The sequence below is a fragment of the Mesoplodon mirus genome, assembly GCF_964341445.2.
Source record: "Mesoplodon mirus genome assembly, chromosome: 5".
In the NCBI taxonomy this organism is placed as follows: Eukaryota; Metazoa; Chordata; class Mammalia; order Artiodactyla; family Ziphiidae; genus Mesoplodon; species Mesoplodon mirus.
In genome coordinates this window covers 149,660,525-149,680,465 of record NC_138980.1, presented here as the reverse complement: position 1 = coordinate 149,680,465, position 19,941 = coordinate 149,660,525, and the positions used below count along the sequence as shown (strand labels likewise).

The following is a 19,941-nucleotide window of genomic DNA, read 5'->3' as shown; positions in this document are numbered from 1 at the left end:
GTTTGACCAGAGGCAAGAAAATAGGGGCTGCAAAGTGGAAGTTAGACTCCTGAGTGCTTTGAAACTCACAATTGAGAGGATGAACTTTTCACACGAAGGGCTTTAAGGCAGGGTCTTCAGATGTATGGCAATAGAAATTTTTGTAAATGCAAAATTTTTGTACTATTGGATGTGAGATGATGATGAATATGTTAAATGTGAGCTAGACAAAGCAGACCAGAAATAAAACAAACCCAGCTGCTAAAATTAAATTTTAAAACTGCGACACTCAACCGCTTAGACTGCGAATTTCCACCAGTGTTTGGAGGTCCCCACCTAGACGCACAGTAACCTCTTAGAGACTTGGATGTTCTCCAGGAGAGCCAGTCTTTTTTTTTTTTTTTAAACTAGAGAAGGAATGATTTATTACTTGCAGCAAGGAGGGAGAACACCAGGGATCTTTCCCAAAGCAGTGTCTCCCAGGCTTTCCATATTTTAGGCAACCAAAACCAGACAGTCCTATTTTCAGACTTTCCTGTCTGCTCTATTGACTGCGGCTGTAGCCCTGGACACAGTGCAGAGACCAGCCAGCCACTGCGGCACTCTCTAGTCAGAGCCCCCGCCAACCCCACCCCCCGCCAACCCCACCCCCCACCCCAACCCAGAGATCTGGCTTCTCATTGGATCAGCGTGGGGACATGGGCGGCTTCCGATTGGTTTAGAGGAGGGGAGGTGCGTCCTGACGTCACGCCCGCCCCCAAAAGTCGGCCTGCTGCTCAGGGTTCTGGAGAGAGAATTCCGAGAAGGAAGAAAATAACCCGGAACAACCTGTGCGGGCCTGAGCCTGCCCTCTTTTGGAGCTGGGGTCCCCTCCCACCTATCAGGAGAGCTCCACCCCCCCACTTCCCGCCGGCGCCGGGGTATCAGGTGACCTCAGGCCGGCACAGTCACGTGACTAGGCGCGCCCGCCCGTTGTGGCCATGGCGGCCTCAGGCTCCAGTGTGGTGAGGCGAGTGGAGGAGCTTGGGGACCTGGCTCAGGCCCACATACAACAACTTAGCGAAGCCGCCGGCGAGGATGGTGAGGGAGCCGAGGAGAGGGAGGGAGGCGGGCGGGCGGACGGGTGTTCAGAGCTGGCGGTCGACGGCCGTAGGGGCTGAGGCTGCGGCCTGTTGTCCGTGTGGATCCCAGGCCAGGGCTGCCGAAGGTGTTGCCCTTCTGGCCCCGCTGCGGGGTCGCTGGTCCACCTCCAAGAACTCACAACGCCTAAAGGCAAGGCGTTTGCTTTGAGACCCCATTTTTCATAACCCGTGAAAAGCGCTGAAATCCCAGTCATATCAGTGCTGCTTGTCTTTAACTGTCTCGGTAGCAACTGGGAAAGGGGCAAGATCTGGATGGAAGTACACATGGAAGTTTAAATGAGTGGTTAAAGTTGGATGCTGGTACGCAAATAAGTAATGGTTTTGCGTGTAGTAGAGATAGCTAGGCGTGTTTAACAGTTCGACTTTTTCATTGCTTCGTTGTAAATTTCTGTGTTTTGGGTTCTAAACTCAGCTGTAAACAATACAGAAGAGATTTGCATTGGTATAATTTAGACGATTCTCTCACATTCATCACCTCAGGTCTCACAAGGGCCCTGTCAGTACTAGAATACTTTCTTGGAAATGTCTAAGCGGTTTCCTTTGAAAAACTGACGGAGAATTACTTGGACTTTTGTTCTCTTTCAGTACTTATCAGCTCCCTGTACGTTTCTACATTATTTCTTTTTGAGTTTTGCACCTTTACTACAGATAGACAGTTTTAAAAATTCTTGTGGACTGTCTCATTGTCATCGAACTCATAGGAAAGTAGTAGGGGAACGTTTTCCCAAGCGATTGAGTAGTTGGTGAATTTATTGAATAGGGTCCATGATAAAATGGCTCTAGTTCCAGTGAAGATTATCTGCTGGATTTTCTTTTCTTAGGGGTATGTTCTTAAAAACCCACAGACTACCCTGAAGCTGTTTTCTTTTTTGGTTTGTGGTAAGTGAATCACATGAATAGTTAGTTCATGGACAGTAGTAGCTGTACCTGGAAGTGTATCTAAGTTACTTCTAAGTAAGCTATTCAGTGATCTCCACCCCATTCCAACTCCATTAGAATCAGTCTAAAGAGATCAAAGAATGTATGCTATTCACTTACCATTGAAACCAAAAGCCATTCTCATTTTCCAGCGGGAGAGTTCTTTAATCCAGTCTAGAATGAGGGCTGAAAATAAAAGTTAAGTGGTATATATTCTTGTTTGGAGGCTTTAAAGTTCTGAAGTGTATTGGAATTAAAATAATAGTGGTCCACGTTATGAGCTATTCATCAGTATTACTGGCAAGATTTTCTTATATTTATGAAGTTTAATTAAAACATGGTTGCATGTGTTTGAATTGAACTTGTATTTTCCCATAGCACAAAAATAATATGCACCCAAAATTTGTCCTTTAATGATATTTATATTAGGTTATAGGGATTGATAGTTCCTGTTGTCTTTAAATTAGATCAGATACAACCAGACACTAGTCCATCTAAGAATACTCTCCTTTTTACCTCTGGTCAGTTTTTGTTCATTTATTTCTCATTGTACAAGCATAATATGTTTACTTTATGGAAATATACCATGAGAGGGACCTTTTCCAGGGACTATGTAAGAATCACTTGTCTTTGCCTTGTCAGTCACTACCTTGAATGGTTAGGAAAAATACTACATTTCATAAAAATTTTCTAAAATTGTGAACCATTATCCCTCCACCTCTGTAATTATGTCATGAATTCATATGAGATACTCCTTCAGCAGTGGTTCAGTGAACTCAGTCAAGTCTTTACATTTAAAATAATCCTGCAAGTTAAGAAGAAAATATCAACTTAGTGTTTTAAGAAGTACCTAAGGAGTACCATGTTTCATACAGTTTAGTTCACAGTAGCATTTTTTTTTCTGAGCTGTGTGGATGATACTTTTGGGCTGAGGAGAGATAGGAGGGCAGTGCCAAAGAAGTAGTTTTCAATTTAGGTGAATAATGAACCTTAAAGCGTTCAGAATTGGTTTAGATACAGGTTAGGCTTTACCAGGGAAAACTGGTAAAGTCATCGTATTATTGCCAACAGACGCAGCTTAAGCTGGTGGTGCTTTTGTTCCAATGCTGAGCAGCTTACGTACCTGTGTAGGTGCTGAGGCTGGATCAGATGGACCCTCACCAAGTGCTACATTTTCTTTCCATTTGCCAGTGAGGGGAAAAGCATATATATTTCAGGAGGAAGCCACAGAGGGGCATACTTAGGAACTTAAGCGTCTTGATGGTGGGCATATTTAAATTTGACTACGTGAGATGATGCAGAAGTGTGGATGGCACCTTGGTATGGACACTTTGTAGGTTAGGGAGGAGAAATCCATAAGAAAAAGTGAAAACATTGAAGCAAAGGGAATATGCAATAAGAGAAAAGGAAGAAATTAGACAATGTAGAGGGGAAGTGAGGGGGAGTTGTTTTTAGAGGGTATATCAGAAGTATTTAGTTTAATTTTGTCTAGGTTTTGAAGGCATTAAGTAATTTGTCCCATTTCTAGGTTTTTAAAGGAGTAAAATATTCAGGAAATTTGTATAATTTTAATTGTAACAGCTATTTGCATACATAAATACATAAACACAATTATAAAGTTATAATTGCTCAGAGTGCTTACATTTTATGAGGCATTTGATTTAATCAATCGTGTTATTTTTTGGAGAATATATTTATGAAGTTATAAGTTTTTAGTGGAAGTCCTTTCTGTAGATTTATGTATATTATTTGTACTATTCCAATACAGGTTTTAAATTTATTACTTAAACATTTTGAGTATGTCAGCATTATAAAAGAAGCATTATGAAAATACAGATTGCATTTAAGAAATGGCAGCTGAACCTAGAAAGTTTTCAGTCCAGCTTTCAGGAATAAATTTCCATGATAAATTTAAGTAGGATTAGGCATTATGATGTACTTCATGTTTTACAAAAGATATTACTACCATGCTGTAATAATTTCATTTCATCATTTTAGATATGTAACTTTTTTCATTTAAATGACACTCTGAAACTATGTGAAGTAATCATGTTTTTTTTTTTTGAAGAAAAATTAAGTCTTATTTATTTTAAAAAGCAAACCACTAGGAAAATATATCACAGTCTTGAAACAGCAAACAGACATGCTGTATTATCATTTCAAGTAATAAGTTGGTAAAAACACAGCAAGGTCCTTAATAAAATGATAAGGTGCCAGAACTGGGGCAAGAACAATGCAGGTCGTAAAAGTGGTATCTGGTAACGGAGGGCTGTCCCTTTTTTTGCCCTAAAGGAGTCACAACTCGCCCCTGAGTTGCTTACTTTTTCTCCTTTGACCTTCGTGTTGCCAGGGGATTGTCTCAACAGAGCTCTGTTATTACAGGGAGCAAAGTAAGCAATACTGGGTTTAGGCTTTCATTCTGTTTTGTTTTATGAAAACAAGATTTTTCCAAGGCCAGTACTTCATAACTCTCTTAATTATGCAGCTAAAAATTCCTCTTTTGCTGTTCATGCCTGAATACTAACATATAGCACAATCAAAATCCCCTTTCCCTTCAAGGGTGAGTATCACTGCAAGATTGTCTTGTCACTCAGCTGACTCTCCGACACCCTCAGGGCCCATTATGGCTGCCAGTTAGAGGGAAGGTTTGCTTCCCCTACCAGTGTGATAGCACTTCTTATATTTTTGCAGGGTCTCCAGGCTGAAAGATGTAATGTGTGAGAATTTTAAGAAATGTTCATCCACATCTTGATGGCCAGAAATGAATATCTGCAAGGACCCTTTCAAAGTTTTTATCCAAACTACCTCTCCCAACTCTACATCTTAGAGTAACTTCATGCCCTTGTATATAAAACAAAACCAAGCAAAACAGATCCCCAGAAGCCCCCCCTTTCCCCTTCTAAATTAGTGACCTCATGGATTTTGTTTTATTTCCAGTTTGTGGAAAATGTTGTAGTGATCCTTCTGGTAAACAGGAGGTTGGCAACAAACAGAAACATCTCTCCTCACACTCCACCAGCTCAAAAGCAGGTCAGAGGAACCTGCCAGCCTGTTGATATCTGTGTACTGAGAGAATCTGGTACCTTGGAGTGCTGTGGTTTGGTACAAGGGAGACTCCCTGTTGCCAGGATAAGCACTTGCCACATGAAATTCAGGCTCACAAAAACTCTCCTGTGCTATCTCTGACCCAAATTTTAGCACCAGGTTTTTTCACTTTCTAGGATTCAAACACAAAGGAACCAGTGTCCAGAGGCAAGTGACATAGGCCTTAAACTTGCTGCCATCCTTAATTTCCTCATTCATAAACTTTAGAAAACCCAAATCCCCATTCCTCTTTTTAAATAGATTCCTGCCTTCAGCCCCGATGGCCAATAGCAGACATCTATTTCCCAATGGATGAGAGAGACTCCTTCATCTTGGTCACGGTTGGGATGAGGTTTATGTGGTCATCCACACACTTGGTCACGCAACTCTCCAGCTGCCACTTCACCTGAAGCTCTTTACTCCCTGCATCTATTGAATCTTTGGCTTTGTCGTTGCAATGCATAGTGCATCGGGCCAGGCGGTCCTGGAACTTCTCCAGCTCGCTGGTCACCAGGGCCTGGGCTTGAGCCAGAGGTGCACGGCAGTGCTCAATGCACTGGTGCACTTGCATGGACGCCTGGCTGTCCTCACAACAGCCGGCGCTGCACTGGAAAATGAGGCCCTGCATCTTCCGGATGTTCTGTCTCTCCAGACTCTTCACCATAGAGTCCACCGCCTCCTGCACCCGGAGCTGCTGCAGCTGCACCATGACGACCCCACGCTGCTCCAGTAATCATGTTTTTATCTCTTATAGATCACTTTTTAATTCGGGCCTCTGCAGCTCTAGAAAAATTGAAACTTCTGTGTGGAGAAGACAAAGAATGTTCAAATCCATCAAATCTTCTTGAACTTTACACACAGGTACTGAAACAGATGTGGTTTCTGACGTTGTTGAGGCAGTTTGCTTATTTAAGAGGGTTACTCCAAAATTTAGGTGTAATGAAAGCAGTTTATTCTCTATTTAAAGTGTTTGTGTTAAAAAAACTGTATGTATAAAGCATATAGACTTGAAGCTGTAAGGCAGTAAGTATCCTCACAAAGAAGAAAAGTTTATTGGATGCGTTGATAAAAAAGGAAAAAAATCTTGCAGATAACAGTATTGCTTCCCTTTATAGATAATTAAGCAAAACTCAAATGGGGCTCCCCTGGTGGCACAGTGGTTGAGAATCTGCCTGCTAATGCAGGGTACACGGGTTCAAGCCCTGGTCTGGGAAGATCCTACATGCCGGGGAGCAACTAGGCCCGTGAGCCACAACTACTGAGCCTGCGCGTCTGGAGCCCGTGCTGCGCAACAAGAGAGGCCGCGATAGTGACAGGCCCGCGCACCGCGATGAAGAGTGGCCCCCGCTTGCCACAACTAGAGAAAGCTCTCGCACAGAAACGAAGACCCAACACAGCCAAAAATTAATTAATTAATCAAAACAAAACAAAACAAAACAAAAAAACACTCAAATGTGCAATTTCCAAGGTGTGAAAGGTTCGTCAGAGGGAATGGAGGTTTCTGTAAGGGCTCTGATTATTTTTTTTTTTGCCCTGAAATTCACCTTTCCTTTGGATTCTCAACTTGACTACCTGTGCTTTTGTTATGCAAGTCCATAAGATTTTTCTGCTCCCCCCTTCTTTTTTTTACTTTCCTTTCAAATTCAGACCTTTCTACAGGTAAGATCTGTTTTCTTAGTTTTCTCAAACACTGCTGAGGCAAGTGGACACTAAGAAACATAATTTTGAGGGACTTCCCTGGCGGTCCAGCGGGTAAGGCTCCGTGCTTCCACTGCAAGGGGCATGGGTTCGATCCCTGGTCAGCGAACTAAGATCCCGCAGGCTGTGCAGTGCAGCAAAAAAAAAAGAAACATAATTTTATTATAGTAACTAACATTTGTATAGCACTTTATAGTTGACAGAGTGCTTCGTATGCCCTTACTTGATTGCCAAGGGATAATAAAGATGAAGTGGTTTATAGGAAATAGAGTAAACTTAGTCAAGTTTCCAAAATGCACATTCATAGCACTTAGGTGCCTGACACTCTGCTTTCTGTTAGGAGGAACATGGAGATGCTTTCTGCCTTCCGATGTGGTTGAATGAGCCTGTAACAACTGCCCACAAACCCCTGAGAGCTGTTACAATTTGGGAGAAATTTGCCTGACTCTCTTTTCTTTCAGAAGGTTCCTTGCTTGTCTCGTTTCCTTCACGTGGGAGAGTTCTAAACATTTTAACTTATTTCTAAGAATAAGGCAAAAGAATTAGAAATATAGATTAAAATTCCCCAAACCCCTTTGGACCTTACTTTTGGTTCTGAATCAACAGGTCATTTTCCTTAGGATGATGATCTCTCCCTTCCTGGCTTAGGCCTTCTACACCAGAGCGCATAACACTTACGTAGTGCTGTGTGCTAGGTAATGTTCGAAGTGTTTACATATGTTAATTCATTTTACCCTCAAAGCAAGGGACTTTGAAAGGCATTTGGATCAGTTTCTTCATTTTGTCAATGAAGAAACTGAGGCTCCAAAAAAAAGGTAAAATATGACTTGTCCTTTGTTAGGTAGAGCTGATACCAGCACTCAGTTTCCTTAGTCTTAGTCCAGTAGATTAAACAAAGAAAAAGGATTGGGTAGTTTTAAAGTGCTGGCGCTCCATTTGAGAAACAGGTAACCCTTTGAAGATTCAGTATACAAAACGAGAGGTCGTGACCTTGTCTTGATACGGCAGGCATTTAGAAAATGTTCAGGAAGTATATATGTACAAATAGCAAAGACTATAATAATTAAACTTTTCATAATTATATTGTATATAGTTAACTTATCTGAATTAAAACATAAATGCCCATTTTATTTTTTGAGGGAAACTAGATTATCTTAATTCAGTATTTTAGTAAAATCCTATGAAGTTTACTATAAAGTTCATCTTAGATTATATTTATAGCTAGATATTTTGACTACTTCTTAAATTTAAATACTGTGCTAGAAGATTTAAATGTCTAATAAAGTATATATGTAAGATTAAACTATAAGAATTACTCATTCGAGTTGAAATCATTTATACTTTTTTTTCTCTTTTACTTCAGGCTATTTTGGACATGACATATTTTGAGGAGAACAAGCTAGTAGATGAAGATTTTCCTGAAGATTCTTCACAAAAAGTAAAAGAGTTGATCAGTTTTCTTTCAGAACCAGAAATTTTGGTTAAAGAAAATAATATGCATCCAAAAGTAAGTTTTGCACAACTATGAATTATGGTGGAATGCTGCTGATTACTGCTATATTACCCTTTAGAATCTGTATTTTTTTTTCTTAAATGTATCTTTGTTTTAAATTAAGATTGAAGGAGGGACAGAGAGTTGAACATTTCAGACTGATGTCACAACTCAAGTATCGTATTTTTGTAAATATGTTTCAGAATGTTTGATGGAATTATATTGTAACTACAGTGCCTAGTAATTTTCTAAACATACACATTTGCTGTTTCTTCTCCCTTTACTTTTACAGATGCTGTGTGTTCTTGAAGGTCCCTAGTAACCTAATACCACATCTCTCATCCTTTCACAGTCTTCTTCTGCCTGGACATTTGTTGCCTTTCTTACCAATGATCACCCCATCCCTTGGAGGCCCTGCATGCTCCTCTTCCTCTCTAAGAAGCCTTGCTCTTTTTCAAGCATCTCCCCTCTCTTCCATTCTGGAAACATAGGCACTCCCCAAAGATACCTCCTTAATCCTCTGATAGTCTGTAGTTTGTCTTTGCTTGACTACTTGTTTTTACTGCGGTCTCTGTTTAGATGATTCCAAGATTTTTGTCTCTAGCCCTGGCTACTCTTTCAAGCAAATAATTTCTCTTCTTGAACTGTCCGCTGGCTTTCTCTACGTAGATATCTTTGTTGCTCTTTGTGTTTATCAGAGAATGCTAACTGTGGAAACAAATAATCCCAAGTTTTAAATGATACCACATAGTAAAAGTTTGATTTATTAAAATTGTTTTTGTGTGTATCTTTTCATTGTTTTATTTTAGCAGTAGTAGAAATTGTTTCAAGTAACATATATTTCTGAAAACTTATTTTTTCAGATTATGGATTACTTATATTTTAAATATATTAGAAAATTGGCTACTAAAATACTTGAACATCAATTTTCTAGAAATATTTGTAAATTGGAGTAGTTAATTATTTTCATGTAGCAATAGATTTCTATATTTCTAATTGATTCAGAGTAAGGCATTCCTGTGTAGGTTGCTAAGTAAAGAGCAAATTTTGTGAAATGAGTATTTTTTAATTGTTCAATATTTTGAAATTTAATTTTGATTTTTACAGACACGAAGTTCCTCTTTTTAGCTGTGTCTTTGTTGTATTTCAGCACTGCGACTTGCTTGGGGATGAACTCCTGGAATGTCTCTCTTGGAGACGAGGAGCCCTACTCTACATGTATTGTCATTCTCTGACCAAAAGGAGAGAATGGCTCACAAGAAAATCTAGCTTGCTTAAAAAGGTGAAAAAGCACTCCTCATACATTTTTGATTGTTGACATTTATAGGTTTCCAAAAGCTGTTTAGTACAGGATTAAGAGTAGTGGAATCAAAGGGCCTGGGTTGGCATTCCAGGCCTGTACTTACCAGCTATGTAATCTTAAACAAATTGGAATTACTATGAAGATTAAATAAGATAACATGTGAAAGCCCTTTGTAAACTGGGAAGTTTTATATGTTTTTTTTTAAGTTCTGGATTTTTATTTTTTATCGTACAAGATAGATAATCTATATTAATTTCTAAGCATATTTTTGGCCTGAAGAAAACAAACTTGGTTGTGAGCCTCTCTCTATCAGCAGATCACTCCTAAAGATCCCACATGACCCTGCTCCTAGGAAATTGTGGCCCACTGATTTTTCTTGACTCTTCTGACCAAATCAGTAAACCCAAAGATCCTGTCTTAATATTTGTATCACTAAGGATCCTTCCTAACTTAGGTTGATTGTACACATGGTTTATGTGGGCCTGCAAATGAGAGGTCACACTTTCAGATGTAAAAGTTTGATCATAATATTTCTAAATTGTAATAAAGTACATCCATATTTTTAACAAGTTTTTGAACACATCTTTATTATCTTTAACCTCTTCTTGCTCTGATGACATTTTTGACAAGTATATTAATCATGTGTTCTTGGTTAATGATTTCTCTTTTTTTCCCATACTCTTTTACTAATTGGAGGGTTATACTTATAAAAGTTTTGGGGTAGTAGGTCCTTATATTGTAATGTAATAATCATATGATATATCTGTATATTAGCCAGTATTCTCTTGAGTAAAAATATTAACATTTGAAGTTTCTACAGCTCTGCATCTAATACTTGGATTCTTTGTCTTTGACTTTCATTTAGTACCTTGTTGATGGAATCAGTTACTTGCTACAGATGCTGAATTTTCGGTGTCCCATCCAGTTAAATGAAGGAGTTTCTTTTCAAGACCTAGATACAGCTAAATTACTGAGTGAAGGTAATGTGATCTCTTTTTGTAGTTTTCTAAGTGTTTTAAAGCATTTTTAAATTTCAAGAAGTTTATTAGATTTAACTTTGATTGAAATAAATTTCAGGTTACATTATAGACAAAAAAATAATAAAAGGGCTTTTTAAACAATTTAAAAAATCTTCTCTCGTAATATAGAGAAATACTGCTAATCTCTGCTTAGTAATTTAGGGACAGTAATATATCATGTTGCTTTTACTTACTTTGCATCCCCACAAAGCCCTGATCCTGCTCTAGGTTCAGCTAATTGTAACAGAGACTGGAGGTAACTTTTATTTTTATTTTTAAAAATTTATTTTATTTATTTATTTGGTTGCACCGGGTCTTAGTTGCGGCAGGCGGGCTCCTTAGTTGTGGCTGGCGGGCTCCTTAGTTGTGGCATGAGAACTCTTAGTTGTAGCATGCATGTGAATCTAGTTACGTGACCAGGGATTGAACCCAGGTCCTCTGTATTGTGAGTGCGGAGTCTAAACCACTGTGCCACCAGGGAAGTCCTGAGACTGGACGTAACTTTTAAACAAGGAGAAATTTACTGCTTTTTCACTTCGAAAAGGTCTAGAGCTGGTTATGGTGGCTCCATGGCATCATCAGGTTCCTGTCTTTTTCCTCCATCGTCTTTCAAAGTGGAGCGCTACAGCTTCAGAAGGAGGCGAGTTATATAGAATGCATGTAAACAGTACTTGCCGAAGTTGCATCCCTGTTGAGGACATTGCTTCCATTCTCAGTATCTCAAGATGCTGCTGGAGCTCCTTCCATCTCACCTCTGTTCCAGTCCATAGGAATGGCAAAAGGATGTTTCTTTCAGCCAAGTCTTTCTTTCATCCTTCTCAAGTTTGTTACAACACTTAGAATACTTCTACCTACATTTCACTGGCCAGAATTTAATCACATGGATTCATATAGCTACAAGGGAATCTGGGATGTATAGCCCTTTACATGATACATTGCCATCCCAAATAGTGTCTCTTTACTAAGAAAGAAAGGAAGAATGAATATTGGGTGGTAACTGCTAGTTTCTGTCATAAACTTGTATGCACTTAAAAATGTTAGGAACTGGGGGCTTCCCTGGTGGCGCAGTGGTTGAGGGTCTGCCTGCCGATGCAGGGGATGCAGGTCTGTGCCCCGGTCCGGGAGGATCCCGCGTGCCGCGGAGCGGCTGGGCCCATCGGCTGTAGCCGCTGGGCCTGCGCGTCTGGAGCCTGTGCTCCACAGCGGGGAGGCCACAGTGGTGAGGGGCCTGCGTACCGCAAAAAAAAAAAAGTTAGGGACTGGATATAGAGCATCATTTGGGTTTTAGACTGAGGTTTGAGAGGGAAGAACCACTTACTTTTAGTGTCTCTTTTTACAAATGGAAGAACTGAGGTCCTGATAAGCCTGATAAGGTCACATAGCTGGCAAATGATGTTAGATTCTTTGTGTAAACTTTCTTTTATGCTTCATCTGAAATTTTGGGGAAATTTTGATGGGGAAAATTCAAACATGGGGAATAAGAAGAAAACTTCTTAGGGAAAATTCTGTGTTTTAATTTTATAAGTGAATTTTAATTCTTTCTTTGTTAGCTTCTATAGGCTTTTCCTTTCTATTAGAAAACATCACACAGAAAAAAAAAACACCATGATTTAAGAGCCATTAACATATGACTGGCTACTGTTGTCCAAAAGTTGTTACCTTCATTTTATTCAGGCGAGTAGCTTGTCCTAAAAAAACTTGTGAATATAAGGTGCTCCTTCAGAGGGCATGATGTTTTGACAAACATGGGGTGTTTTGATTTATTTGTGGGAAGTATTTATTCCAGGTAACTAGTGAACCGATTAGCTGCATTAAAAATGATCTTTCTAAAATTTCCTTACCCACATGGACTGATTTAAAAGAAAAAGCAGAGGTGGCATTAAAGCTTATTTAGAACCAAAGAAAAGAGCACAAGTCACCAATTTCCCTTATTCCATTTCTAGTCATAAAGTCATATATTCTCATGGCCTAGAATTTTTTTTATCACGATGCTTGTGATACTGGTGTCTTCTCTTGGATTATAATTGATTACACTCGCCTCTATCTTCCATTGCTTCTTCAGCAGGGGAATCAAAGGCACAGAAAGGGTCTCTTTTTTCCAGGAAACAACAAAACAACATCGACTCCCTAGCAGTTTTGGCACAGGAATCAGTCCTCTTTTGGTGCTGACTTCTTGCTCTCATCTAAAGCAGTTTGTTCCTCCCTACTTCATTCCTCAAGATGTAGATTAGAAGCCAGGAAGCCTACTTTTCATAGGCTAAATTACTCTTAAGGCCCTGGTGGAGTATATAAAAAACATATAATATATATATATAATATATATATATAAAAAACACAATTCGGAATAATTCTTAGTACTAATTAGAGACAAAAGTTCTATATGAATCATCAAAATATTTTTGTGGCCAGATCTTAATGATAATTTACCTGATTCTACATAAAACTCAGAACAGTGTACACTTAGTATGATTTTTATTTCGTTTTCCAAGGTGAGATAATCATTTTGTCCTTTGATCATTACCTGTATGCCATTAAATTTTCAGCTTTTAAAAATTACCAGGTAATGTATTCAGTAAATCTTTTTATCTCATTGCTATGGTTCATTCTTCTGTGGGCCCTTATAAAAATAGCCTTGTCAGGATAACTCTGGGGTTAACTAGGTTAAAAGTTTGTTCAACTGTGCACATCCTGGGGTTATGCCCTTTTTATGCCACTGAAGAGCCCCCTTCCCAGCAGCCTTTGACTCATTACTTAGCCCAGAACCTGGATTTCAGATGGCTTAAAGGAGCAGCTCTGAATTGACATCACTAATTGCCTGGGTAGCTTGTTTAAAAATACGGATTTCTTTTCTTTTCTTCTTTTTTTTAAAAATTAAATTTATGTATGTATGTATGTATGTATGTATGTATGTATGTATGTATGGCTGTGTTGGGTCTTTGTTGCTGTGCGTGGGCTTTCTCTAGTTGCGGCAAGCAGGGGCTACTCTTTGTTGCAGTGCGCAAGCTTCTCACTGCGCTGGCTTCACTTGTTGTGGAGCACAGGCTCTAGGTGCGCAGGCTTCAGTAGTTGTGGCATGTGGGCTCAGTAGTTGTGGCTTGTGGGCTCTAGAGCTCAGGCTCAGTAGTTGTGGCACACGAGCTTAGTTGCTCTGCGGTATGTGGTATCTTCCTGGACCAGGGCTCAAACCCTTGTCCCCTGCATTGGCAGGCAGATTCTTAACCACTGCGCCACCAGGGAAGTCCCCAAAAATATAGATTTCTGTGTATCACATGCAGGTTCTGATTTAATATCTGGAGTTCAGGAATCTATTTTTATAACCTACCGTAATTATGATGCAGTCAGATTTAGACATCACTGCTTCTAGAGAATGCCAGTCTGGCCACCTTTTTTTTTCCTATGAAAGTCATCTTTCTGCCATCACTTTTACTTCATGGGTTATTCACCCTCTTCCTCCCTGCACCCCGTACTCTCTTGATGTGTTCACCAAGTGAAGTATTTTATTGAAAACAATGCTGAGCATTAGCAGAAAAAATAACCAAGGAAAATTTGTAGCAGCAAAAAGACTATAGCTACAGACTAATGGATTCCTTGGAGGAGCAGAGAGGGAGAATGTGTAATTTTTACGTTGTTCATTTCTTCCTTTGGTGTTTTAATGCAGTACAGTAGTTTAGCATAGTCTATGGACCAGCAGCCTCACCCTAGGTCCTAGGACTTTGTTAAAAATGCAGATTCATAGACCCAATCCCATACCTGAATCTGAAAGTTTTGGAGGTGGGGGCCCAGCAATCAGCATTTCAGCATGTCCTCCAGGTAATTCTAATGCAGGCTAAAGTTTGAGGACCACTCTTTAGCATATAGCTATTCATTCTCTCCTCAGAAACACCTTTCCAAAGGATATCTGTGTACCTTGTTTAACCATCACTCCTTGTTAATATAAAGGATGAGGCTAACTTAGAGTTGGGCACAAATTGGATGCCAGCTCTCCCTTAAGCAAACACTTCTCATCTTTCCCAAGTGGCTTCACTTTGTGGGACTTAACTTCAGCTCCTCCTCCTAAGGCTCTAGTCTGCTTAAAAGTTCAACCTTCTCTTCATTTTTGCTTCTAGCTCGTTACTCCCCTCTACCAGTCTTTTGAGGAATAATTAGGGTGTAGGATCACAAAAATGAAAAAGGATATAAATTCAGTGAAATGTCCTATCTAATATGAAATATAATTCTGCAGTGAAAATCGTTAATTTGGAAAAAACAGCAAACTATTCCTTAAGAAAACTCCATGAAATTAAGGAGGGCATGTGGAATCTTGATTTTTGCGAACTGGGGCTTAAAGAGCTTTGGTGAGTGGCACAAAGTCAATAATTTACACCCAGATCCTCTTGATTCTAGGTCTGTTTCTTTTTATATTCTAAATAACATCTAATGCTATTCCAGCTTTTTCTCTGAGGTTTATGACCTTTTAAGTATGAAGAAATGAAGTGAAAAGAAGTGATTATGGGTAATATGCATTGTACTTACTGAGTTGTTTTATACATAGAAAGCATAATTAATAGAGTGTAGCCCATCGTATGTTCATGAATGCAAGCCTCAGATTCTGCTCTTAATTATTTCTTTGGTTGATATAACAGTGTAATGAATCGGTTCGTCTGCTAAGCTTATTCCTTCTCTTGCTACTATTTATAAGCTGAATTGGAGGTGAGGTGAAGGGTTACCTGTAGGGACAAACTCTGAGACTACCAAAAACTTGAAATAGATTCAAGATAATACAAACTATAACAGTTTTGGAAGCTGAATTTTTCTTCTATTTTTATATCTCTAGTACTATCATAGTCATTTCTGATGAGCCATATTAGGTGAGCAACTGAGATTATGATGCTCATTTATTTGAGGTAAACTTCTCTAGTCACACAAGTACCTGTCTAGATCATTTATTTGTATTTTATGACTTGAAGAAGTTAGTCATATAATTTAATAGCACTTTATGGTTTATGCATTTTTATTTTATGTGTTCCTTAAGAAAATTCCATGAAATAAGTAGGGCATGTGGAATCCTGATTTTTGCAAACTGAGGTTTAAAGAGCTTTGGTGAGTTGTACAAAGTCTATAATTTATCCCCAGATCTTTACAATTCTAGGTCTTTTTGTTTTTATATCAAATTAATATACTTTGTGTGTCATAAATGTTTAATTATATAATCACCTTCTTCCATAATAAGCACGCTTTCAACTTTTGATGGAAATCCTGCAATGTATTCCTTTTTCCTGGGAACATAAAGCATCTTGGATACAATTTAACATCTTTGGTAACTTAGAATCATATGGCCTCTAAGGGACATGATTATGCAGGATCATCTCTGTACACTGCTGTAGAAATATAGGAACTGTATTATTGATCCTGAGTATACCCCTAAATAAAAGTTGTGTTCATGGATGGGACTGAGGGAATCTCTTAGTACTCTGAAATTGTATGCGGAATATGGGATGTACGTTCTGGGAGAGGTTCCATCGATTTAGATTAGATTCTCAAAGAAATCCTAAAGAGAACACCAGAAAGATTAACACACTGACCCATATGATTCTTTAAAAATAATTCTTTTTTTGGGGATGGTGGGATTGGGCCTCTTTTATAGATAAAATAGAGATAGAAGTGCCGATGGAATGAGGATTGTATTAGTGATATTTGGCTTTTCTAAGTATAGCTGTTAAATGAGAAGGGAAAATGCTTAATGATGTAAGTAAAAGGATTTTATTGGAGTCTTAATCACCAGGGTTTCTTTTTACATTTTTAAATTCTAATCTCTCAACTTAAATGACTTTCCCAGGAATATTTAGTGACATTCATTTGCTGGCTATGATGTACAGTGGAGAAATGTGTTATTGGGGATTGAAGCATTGTGCAGATCAACAGGCAGAAAATCATGAAGTGGATACTGGTGTTTCTGGAGCAAGCTACACTACATACAAAGAACCTTTGGATTTCCGAGAAGTAGGAGAAAAAATTTTGAAAAAGTATGTATCTGTGTGCGAAGGACCCCTGAAAGAACAAGAATGGAATACAACAAATGCAAAACAAATTTTAAACTTCTTTCAGCATCACACTAACTAGTAAGTTCATCTAGTCCTTTTCAAACAGAAAAACAAAAAGGCTCAGGAAATGGAAGTTCCAGAAAAGAAGACATATTGATACTGAATTTAGGAACATTACACTACATAAAGATAGCCAGCATGGTTACCCTTTTTTAAATGCCATCACCATCTTTCACTATATATTCTTTTTTTTTTAAGATTTTTTTTGATGTGGACCATTTTTAAAGTCTTTACTGAATTTATTACATTATTGCTTCTGTTTTATGTTTTGTTTTTTTTGGCCGCGAGCCATGTGGGATCTTGGCTCCCCGACCAGGGATCGAACCTGCACCCCCTTCATTGGAAGGCAAAGTCTTAACCGCTGGACTGCCAGGGAAGTCCCTCACTATATATTCTTACACCTGTGAGGGAATGATTCTTTAACATCTAAAATGGCATTTATGTTATTCTAACTCACTCTGAACTACAGATATCCTGTAACTAATACTAAGGAGAAATCCAGTTTATCCCTATAAAGAGTTTTTTTCTATTACTTTAGGTTTTTTTTTTATTGTGGTACAATATATATAACATAAAATTGAACATTTTAACTGTTTTTAGATTATTTTTTAATCTCCCTGTCTTGAAGTTTGCTGCACTTCAGAGATTAAAATCAAGTCCCTCTTTGCTTTGTATATATGCTATAGATATAAAAATTGGCAAAATGAAAAATTGTGACCAACATCCATGTACCATTTCCAGAATAAGATAAATAATGAAAGACTCCACAAAATAATTTTTGTTTGTTTCACCACGTACTACTAATGGCATTTAAAATTTTTAGTCTATTAGGCATTTTATAAAAATTTCAAAATGATTTTCCTATTTTGTTTAAAAGAATATGCATGGTTTATTAAATGAGTAATGAAGGTAAAACCAAGTTAGGTTAGTCCGCCATTAGTCTTATGTCTTTAGAGCACATCTTTTCATGTTTTGAAATTTTAATAGATTTTGTCTTTAATTGTAGGGGTGAGTGTTAAAGGCCAAGAGCCCAACCTGGTATCTTGCTGACAGTCTTTCTGTCTACCTCAGTTCCTGTTGTCGTCTTGGGATGATCTGTCTGATACCTTGCCAATATCCTTCACCTCTGGGCTGTTGACTTCATCACATTCCAGGAACTTAACTCCCACGGCCTCAACATGAGTATCACCATCCTGAGTTTCTCTTTCTGAAATCTTAAATTTCAATAGCTAGTGACATTCTTATCTTTCCAGTTTTTTACTTCCTCATTTTGATTGATTCTTCTCTCTCTTATTTCTTTTGTGTCTCTGTAGCTTCCTCATAGCCTCCTCCTCTTGCTGCCCCCTTTTCTCCTCACCATCAGCCTCTTTCAGATTTTCTTCCTTCCCTGTCCAGCCTTGGCCTTATGGGGCACCATATGACGTGCTCTCCACAGTCCCTTCAAATCCATCTTCCCCTGGTCTTTCAGCCTAATCATTCTACAGTCCCTCAACACTGAATTAATCCTATCGTTCCACCTTCTTTTTTGGGGATGCTGAGTTCCATGTGAAGTTCCTGCAGCTCCTTCAAAGTGGAATCATTCTAAGTATCTTGCCTTCAGCTTTAGAAGAGCCCTCAGCGTAAGCCTTTCGTTTGTTAGTAGTGTGGCCCCTGTCCCCTTCCCACTGTGGCTAATCCAAACCTCTAACTTGCCTCATCACTTTCCTCTGGCCCTTTGGCCCCTCCCCTAGCACATGGCTCTTGGTCCTGTCTTACAGAAAGTAGAGACTATGAGCAGGTCAGTGTCTGTTCACCCGTTTTGCCCTGCTCATCTCCCCCCTTTGTAGAGGAAAAGAGGTATCCTGCTTCATGTTGAAGACTAGTCTCCACGTTTCCTCTCTGCTGGCTCCCTCATTTCCCCGGGGCTTCTCTTTTTTCTGCCAATATCCTGTACGTATTGCTCTTTTCCAGAATACTGTTTTTTCTTTTTCCTCCCTCTTCTCCCATTTTTCCTTCCTTCCTTACTTTCTTTCTCCCTTTTTTCTTTTTTCCTTACTCTAAATACAGTTGACCCTTGAACAACACAGGTTTGAACTATGTGGGTCTACTTATACCTGGGGTTTTTCCAGTAGTAAATACTACAGTACTACACCATCAGTGGTTGGTTGCATCTCCGGATACAGAGGAATCGCGGATATGGAGGGCTGACTAAAAGTTATACGCAGATTTTTGACTGCCAGGAGGATTGCACCTCTAACCCCCTCATTGTTCAAGGGTCAACTATACATTTATGTGATATTATTGATAGCCATGGCTTCTATCACCTGTAATGTTAGGCTGACTCCCAAACCTGTAGCTTGAATCCCAGCTTCTGCTTTGTAAACCTTCTTTCTAACTGCCTATTAAATATCTTCACTTAGACATCCCATAGTAATTTTACATTCGATATGTTCAAACAACGAATCTTACTTTTCATCTAAAATCTTTTCCAGTTCATGTTTTCTCTTTTTTTGATCTTCCACAGAGCAGGGCAACACAGAGTGCTGTAACCTACTTTCTTCTGCCTACCTTGCCAGCCTCATCTCTGCAGCTCTTCCTGTGTGATCATATTCTAGTCCAGTGTTCCTTAGGCTCATTTTTAATCAACATTCTGATGGAGCTGCTTGGGACAAGGAGAGTCTCTCCCTATCTCTGCCTTTGTCTCCTTGTTTATCCTTACACAGCTAAGAAGATTTTTATTTAACTTAGCTTTTACAAGTTTTGCTATGAAAATACCTTTGTGCTTTCTAAGGATAAAGGTTTAAATCACAGACTGCCCACCCTCACCCCACCCTTTTTGGAGAACCATGATCAATCACAAGTATACTAGTTCCTTCCCCAATGTGCTGTGTTTTTTTTTCCCTCAATATCCTCGTTACTTCTGGCTGGAACACTTTGCCCTTCTTTGTAGTCAAGTGAATACCTGTTTATCCTTTAGGACTTAGCTCCAGTGATACTGGATCCATAAGGCTTTTTCCAGCCATTTTCAGTCAAAGTTACATGTCACTCTGCTTCTGCTCCCTGAAACTTCCCCAACCCATGTTATCACACTGATCACATTGCTTTATAGTCATTTTTCTTATGAGTTGGCAAACTCCATATTTTAAAAATTTATCTTTATGCATAGTGCTTAATGAATGGTAGGCCCTTAGTAATGTTTTTTGAATTAATAAGAGGCATGAGTCTTAAGTGCTGAAGTCTGCCACAA

General features: G+C 38.9%; 2 protein-coding genes across 2 annotated transcripts; one reads left to right on the top strand and one right to left on the bottom strand.

Moving 5' to 3' along the window:
* The first annotated feature begins 733 nt into the window (after positions 1–733).
* RIMOC1 (RAB7A interacting MON1-CCZ1 complex subunit 1) lies at positions 734–19,548 on the top strand. Its single transcript, XM_082621025.1, has 7 exons — positions 734–1,059; positions 5,878–5,984; positions 8,185–8,328; positions 9,464–9,595; positions 10,482–10,596; positions 16,451–16,733; positions 17,722–19,548. Coding segments are annotated over exons 1-7 (882 nt in total). The 5' UTR covers positions 734–959; the 3' UTR covers positions 17,723–19,548.
* On the bottom strand, positions 5,066–5,863 carry LOC309804027 (protein FAM136A-like). The gene has a single exon (XM_082621027.1). It carries the CDS (start codon positions 5,830–5,832, stop codon positions 5,422–5,424), a length of 411 nt encoding a protein of 136 aa, XP_082477153.1. The 5' UTR covers positions 5,833–5,863; the 3' UTR covers positions 5,066–5,421.
* Positions 19,549–19,941: the final 393 nt, after the last annotated feature.

Coding starts and splice junctions, on each gene's coding strand:
- LOC309804027 (XM_082621027.1), bottom strand. CDS start 5,832: ATGGTGCAGCTGCAGCAGCTCCGGGTGCAGGAGGCGGTGGACTCTATG.
- RIMOC1 (XM_082621025.1), top strand. CDS start 960: ATGGCGGCCTCAGGCTCCAGTGTGGTGAGGCGAGTGGAGGAGCTTGGG. Junction 5,985..8,184: donor TTCTTGAACTTTACACACAG/GTACTGAAACAG, acceptor CTTTTACTTCAG/GCTATTTTGGACATGACATA. Junction 9,596..10,481: donor AATCTAGCTTGCTTAAAAAG/GTGAAAAAGCAC, acceptor ACTTTCATTTAG/TACCTTGTTGATGGAATCAG.